General features: G+C 39.3%; 1 protein-coding gene across 8 annotated transcripts; it reads left to right on the top strand.

Annotated features, from left to right (window-relative positions):
• Positions 1-1,070: 1,070 nt before the first annotated feature.
• LOC109195836 (uncharacterized) lies at positions 1,071-6,130 on the top strand. Of its 8 annotated transcripts, none has more exons than XM_019348590.2 (12): positions 1,071-1,202; positions 1,820-1,904; positions 2,047-2,410; positions 2,535-3,203; positions 3,299-3,472; positions 4,015-4,095; positions 4,193-4,284; positions 4,398-4,512; positions 4,880-4,981; positions 5,185-5,352; positions 5,478-5,633; positions 5,869-6,130. In XM_019348590.2, exons 5-12 carry the CDS (start codon positions 3,433-3,435, stop codon positions 5,922-5,924), a joined length of 810 nt encoding a protein of 269 aa, XP_019204135.1. In that variant the 5' UTR covers positions 1,071-1,202; positions 1,820-1,904; positions 2,047-2,410; positions 2,535-3,203; positions 3,299-3,432; the 3' UTR covers positions 5,925-6,130. The 8 variants fall into 8 exon arrangements, with proteins under 8 accessions (XP_019204135.1, XP_019204134.1, XP_019204136.1 ...); XM_019348589.2 differs by having other exon boundaries at positions 2,047-2,585; positions 2,966-3,203; XM_019348591.2 differs by adding an exon at positions 3,569-3,662 and having other exon boundaries at positions 2,047-3,203.
• The last annotated feature ends 416 nt before the right edge of the window (positions 6,131-6,546 follow it).

Genomic DNA, 6,546 nt, shown 5'->3' with positions numbered 1-6,546 from the left:
CTAAAAGGACGAGGAGAGTTCAAAATAGGGCTGTTCGATACAACGACACATATCGGATGACGATATGAAAAAGTCTATCGTTTCATATTACGGCAATATTTTTTCATCGTTTTTATGGTCACTGTAGTATTAATTTCCAAACGGCGCCCCATACTCTTTCGCTTATATTTAATATAACCACACTCCGGACGGACAAGCGACTGCTGTTATGCGTTGTCGTTAGCAACAACGACGGTAAAACCATACGCTGGGGCAAGAGGGGGAGATTACCCACAAACTGAATATGGACAAGATTTACTACGGCAGCTGAAGAATCCGCTGGAAAAGGCACAAGATAAATGACAGGTTTCACGTCTCACCCCCTCATTGCCTCCGTCCACTGCAGGCTCACACAGCACTCGGCAGAGAACTCCCCCGGAAACATCCACGCAGCGCATCTTGCTACCACCTTCAAGTTGTACTCAAGTTTATAAAGAACCCATGTTACAGTATTGTGGTTAAGTTAAATCCAATTTATTAACCTACCTCTGAGATGAAGTACAGTCTCTGTTAATTTGAGTTTCCATGAAACCGCGATAAACAGGTATTTGCGGGGGGTATTAACCTACCTCTGAGATGAAGTACGGTTGCAACCCGTTCTCACTCCCGAGGCGTAAATTACTGACGATTTGTCACGTCCCTTAACTTCTCATGCTGACGCTGAAGGTACCCTTCCACGTTTTTATGCGACGCTGTGGGTTGTCAATTCATTCCAATATGAACCCGCTCTCGGCGATCAGAGACGCTTCGAGCAGAGGCTCCGGCCATCCATTTACTCCAATAATAACCCCGTCACGGCGAAACGTGACGAACGGGTTTTTCTCCCTAATTTAATGCTTTCTTTTAATGACATCCTTAACATTTCTCAACAAAAACACATGAAAGTAACACTGATAATTCAACAATAAAATCGCTTCATTTTCCAAAGTGATTCACGATCTGAAAGTGCTCAGATTTAACGTACATAATCCTTGGTTGGGTTTATTATTTTTATTTCACACTTAAAACACATTTATAGTTTTATTCACCACTCCTGTTAGTTTTGGATGCGCTCGGCTCCAACCAATCAGACGCAACCTGTGTAAGCAAAGGATGATGGGAGAACGGAGAGACCCGTTTATAAGAATAAGAAAAGGAGGCGGAATTGATTGATTCTAATGCAGGTATGTAAAAATACATATATTTAGAGTAATAGCTTGATGTGTGTTTCAAAGGGGGTTTTTTTCCACAAAAGCTTCAAACAAACAGGGGTGACTGATCTCGGGAACGATTTAATGCATTTAAAAATGGCTACAGCTACCGTCAGCATGCTTGCTAGGTACAGTACGGTAACGACTACACGTGGCTAGTGCAGCATTAGCCATTTAAACCAACGATGATCATTAAATCTATTATAAACATTTAAGGACTTGTGTGTTGCAAAAGAGCCTCACATGGTGTGTAAAGCAGTTTTTGCGCTAATAGTTCTGCTAGCTATTTACAAACCTATGATGCTAACGTTAATTGCTAACGTTAACCGGAGCGCTAAGCTTCAAGCTGCTGACGAACTCCGTCAAGACAAGCAGGTAACCTTCTTTTTTTTTTTTTTTTTTTTTTTTTTTTTTTTTTGTAAATGTGATCTACTGGAAACAAACGTTAAAGAGGGGACACACTTGTCTAATTTATTGTACGTAGTAAACGTTATATTATTTGATATATTTTTTATAAATTTTATATATGTGTATATATGTTTCAGTAAGTAAATATTCTTCAATCTCTTTTTTTCCCCCATTTTCCGCAGATCAGCATCAATGTCCACGTGAAGAACCTAGTTATGTTGCCAGTGTCAACCCAACAAAAGGCACTTTCACAATATATAAAAGAAGGTATTCCTTTTTTAAAGTTTACTTTTATATTTGTTGTTATAGTTGAGTTAGGCAGGCCTTTTGTGCAGTCCTAAGAAACATACTGCCTAGAGTGTTTTTCACTTTGTGGAAGAGTTTCTTTATTTATTTGTTTTTCTGTTAGTGTATGGAACTGAGGTGCTTCCTCAGGTTGTTGGAGGATGGAGAAGAGGACGCAGCCGTGACTTGTGAGATGGCGTCTGAGTCAGCTACTACTCACTAGGAGATCAGAAACATGGTGTCCTTGCAAAAGTGGAAAGAGGCCAGGCCTTGTCTTATAGACAAAATGTTATCTACTCTGGATCCACAGTCACACCGTGTGTGTCAGTGTGGCAAACAAGTAGTTGTGAGGTGTCTGGACTGCCTGCCTCTTCCATTCCTTTGTGCTGACTGTGATATTGCAGTTCACACACGCTTTGTCCTGCACAACCAAGAGGCAGTAACAGGAGGGTTTTTGCAGCCTTCATCAGAGTTTCACAAGCCAATAGGTACGGTTTTTAAGTCCTATGCATTTCTTGCTATGTTCTATGAGTGGGTGCTGTTATTGTATATTTATTGTGTATCAGTTAATTTCCAATTCTTTTTATATATATTGTGTGTTTTTAATGTTAGTTCGGCTGTTGCCTGTGCAAAGGCCAGACCATGTGTGTGACTGCCAAGCAGGTAATGTTGAGGTTTCACCCGGCGCAGTTGTGGCTCTTGTAACCATAAATGGTTGCCCTTTTGTCACACACTACATACACAATAGATGTGTTTGCAGGTTTTAGTGCAGATTGTACATTGCTATCATCATTGTTTATTTATATAGCACTTTAAAAACACACAAGGCTGACCAAAGTGCTGAACAATAGAAACATAATAGATACATCTTTAAGAATTGCTATCTTGTTTTGAATTACCCTCGGCCTGCAGTATATGTGGGCACCTGTCAAAGGTCATTTGGATTTACTTTGCTTTGCTTTGAAAACAACATAAAATCTTCACAACATGAAAAAAATGAATGCTTTGACCCATGACTGAATTTATCCTTATCCTTTCTAAAGGCCGTTATAACCTTGCACTGCCAGTGGTGAGCTGCACCACCTGTGACTTAATGTGGTCCCCCTCAGTTAAGGACATCCTGGGTAGTGGATATTGGCCTGGCACCTTAAATTTCTGCACCCTGTTTTCAATGGATGCCTTTCAGTCTTTCTATGACATTAAGAAGGCTGCACCAGGGATGTCATGTCACTTAAGGCATTTGTCAAAATGCTGGATGAAAGAACAGCCCATTTTTGAAGGGTGAGTTTCTAAATTTGTCACGTTTAAGGAAATTGTGCAAATCAATGTTTATGATGACTGTCCGTGAATATTCTGTTGTTTGTCCTCTACTTAAGACTGGCCGAATATCAGCTGATGCCTTCAGTAAAAGCTTTGTGGAGTGGAGTGCTGTTTGAGATGGACAGGATGTGCAAGGAGCCATGCGTTAGCTGCCCTGCCTGCACTCCAGACGTGCTTGCCGTCTCAGTTGATGGAAACTGGAAGCTTTATCGCATTCAATCAAATACAAGGTACGTTATGCATTGTGTACATAAATCAAATATGGATTTGTAGAAAAAAAGTATTTTAATGTTTCTTTTCAAACAACTGTCACTGTGTCCGTTCAGCACTTCAGAGCAGGCGAACTTTGAAGGTGTCTTCATTGAGAAAGATGAGGAAGTTGCTGAGTTTATGAAATACATCCAGAGACACACAAATGATGTAAGAGACTCATATATATATATATATATATATATATATATATATATATATATATATAATATATATATATATATATATATATATATATATATATATATATTAGTGCTGTCAGCGTTAATGTTGTTAAAATGACGTTAACGCCATAAACATATACACGTGTGTGTGTGTGGTGTGTGTGGTGTGTGTATAAATGCATATGGATGGGTGTATATTCATTTTATTTTTCTCTTGGTGTTGTTATAATACTATTTACTTTACTTTTTCTTAATGTATGCTTAATTTTAGCGTCCCAGGACATATTACTTTCCTTTGCTCCGATGTGTCCTGTAAATATTTCCCACATTTAATCAAGGTGGCTCAGCTGAGGAACCTCTTGTCAATGCGTCCATTTCTCTCCGTCATGCATGCAAAGGCTCTCATTTGGAAATGCGAGGTATACTGCAGCCATTGAAGTACAAAAGCAGGTATGTGTCTGTGTGTGAGATTCCACTCACTCATTAATTCTTATTTTTATACGAACTGAAATGCAGGGCGAACAGACATGCTGACCCTCCTGGCTTTGGGGTGGACCAAAAGGAAAGTGGAACAACTGGGCCGCAGTTTGAGCCAGAGATATCTAAAGGTGATTTTTTTTTTTTTTTTTTCAACACCCATTTAAATGTGTGTGGTAATGGGGGAAAAACACCTGTACTGTAAAAACATCAATGCGAATGACATTTATTAATGTATTCTTAGATCATAAGGATCCTTAGAGAACAAATGGAGAGCCTCAATATGACCAGAAATGAGCTGGGTGTGGATGACGACACACTGCAGCAATGGGTGGCCGATGTGCAGAAATGGGCTGAAGGTGAGTCTCAATATAACGCACTCGTGTATAACAATAGGACCCACCATGGCCTCATTAAAGAACTTAAGGCAGAGTTAATATCTTTCTGACAGTGTCAACAAACAAAGAAAAATAAGCCTTGTAAAAGTGGAATTTATGGCAGAGTTTTTGCGTTTCATCAAATTGGATTGAACCTGGGTTGAAATGATGTCGTACTAGTTGGTTTTATAAACCTGAACACCGACATACTTGTTATCTAATGATAATGCAGCACATGAAGGCTACAGATGTCTTATAATGAATATCATCAAGTCAGTGATTACAGAGTCCACTGTAGTTTGGTGACTGTTACTCATCCTGTATTCTGATTAATATTCCTCTCACTTAGAAACTGATCAAACTGATGGCAGCCTTGGAGCGTTGCAGGCACGACTAGAGGAGCTTGTCGTCATCATCAGAGTGCGAACACAAAGTCTTTACAGACAAAATGGTACGTCCCAGTTTCTTTGAAATGGACCGTTTGATACTTAGTTTGTACAGCTTGTACAGCTACTTTGTAAACAGAATAAAATCAGATTCAGGTTTGTTTAATCTGGATGTGATGCGTGTTCTAGCAAACAAATTGATGAGTGTAGATTAAAATGTAACTATATACATTATGTGAAGGTGTGAATTTTTTATGATTATTTACAGATAGCAACAAGAGGCGACGCAGAATTCGCAAGGTCATCTTAGATGAGAAGAAACGCTTGGCGGCTGCTGTTGACGACTACAACAAGCTTGTTGAACCAACAGAGCAAATCGTATCCAGTGATGCCCTCATCCAGACCGACATTTGGCTCTGGCAGAGCACAAGTGAACGTAAGCTCTTGATTTATAAATATCCTTTTTAAACAAAATCCCAGTATCTGAGCAGTAGTTGAATGTTTTGTTCTTGAGTCATAACGTGCTACTATGTTTTCCCATCTGATGTTGTTAAACTGTAGCTGCTGCTGACGTCCGGACAAAGAGAAAGGTCTTTGAGAAGGTGATGGCTGTGAGGCGCCTGAGAGAGGACGAGATGATCCTTTGCAGGGAGATGCGGCATCACTGGACAGTGTTGCAAATGCGATCTGTGGTGTTGGGGACAATCTCCTCAGACTGTAAGCACATCTTTTATTTATTAATTATTTGATGAATCAATTGAAAATAAGAGCAGATGCTAAAGTCTTACTGGATCTTTTACCTATATCTAGATTGCTAGCTAACACTGCCTTCTCCCTTTAAAAAAAAACGTTTAATTACAGGATCATAATTCCTTGTGTTTATGAGGTGAGGGTTTTTTTTTGTTTGTTTTTTTTACTTTACTCATATTTATTTGTTTTGTTCTTTTTACAGCCTCCCTTGTTGGCATGTCGGAGGATGCACAGAAGGGACTCCGTAGCCTGGTTTAAAAAAACAAAGTGAACTGAAAGCTGAAATGCTCAAAATAAAGGACACGTACAAGAGAATCCTCAGCCACCAACCACTCCTGGAAATGGACTCGGAGGAGGAGGAAGACATTCCAGACGATGCCACTGAGAGTGATTTGAGCACTTCTGATGAAGACTGATTGTGTCATCATTGATGTTATTTTTGGTAAAATAAAAAGTTAATCACATCTCTGTTTAAGGTGATTTTTCAACAGACATTTTACATTTTGAGAAGAAAAATGGAATTTCCTTGGTGCAGTTGTTTACCCATAATCATGCTTTCCCATGTAATTTAATGACTAGTGTACATGTTTAGATAGACTAACATAATTTAATTCATGGAATGTTTTCTGTGCTGCTCAAATTACCACAGAATTTAAAAGCACCAGGCAGCACACACAAGGAAATTTTTGTTCAGGGTTTTGTCGAAGAAATCAACAAGTACAATTGAGATGTTTGCTGTAGTGGTGTGTTTGTTAAGAAGCATGCCAGCACACTGGTGAACTGACAGTCCCAGAATGCACCTGAGCCACTGACTCGCACAAGAGCAAATGAAACTGCTTATCTAGGAAGACAACCGTCATCAAAGAATAAGTAAAAGAAT

This window comes from Oreochromis niloticus, linkage group LG19 (genome assembly GCF_001858045.2).
Source record: "Oreochromis niloticus isolate F11D_XX linkage group LG19, O_niloticus_UMD_NMBU, whole genome shotgun sequence".
In the NCBI taxonomy this organism is placed as follows: domain Eukaryota; kingdom Metazoa; phylum Chordata; class Actinopteri; order Cichliformes; family Cichlidae; genus Oreochromis; species Oreochromis niloticus.
Note: the sequence above shows the minus strand (reverse complement) of the source record. Positions and strands in the feature narration are given on the sequence as shown.

Coding starts and splice junctions, on each gene's coding strand:
- LOC109195836 (XM_019348587.2), top strand. CDS start 2,158: ATGGTGTCCTTGCAAAAGTGGAAAGAGGCCAGGCCTTGTCTTATAGAC. Junction 2,586..2,965: donor TGTGTGTGACTGCCAAGCAG/GTAATGTTGAGG, acceptor TCCTTTCTAAAG/GCCGTTATAACCTTGCACTG. Junction 3,204..3,298: donor GAACAGCCCATTTTTGAAGG/GTGAGTTTCTAA, acceptor CCTCTACTTAAG/ACTGGCCGAATATCAGCTGA.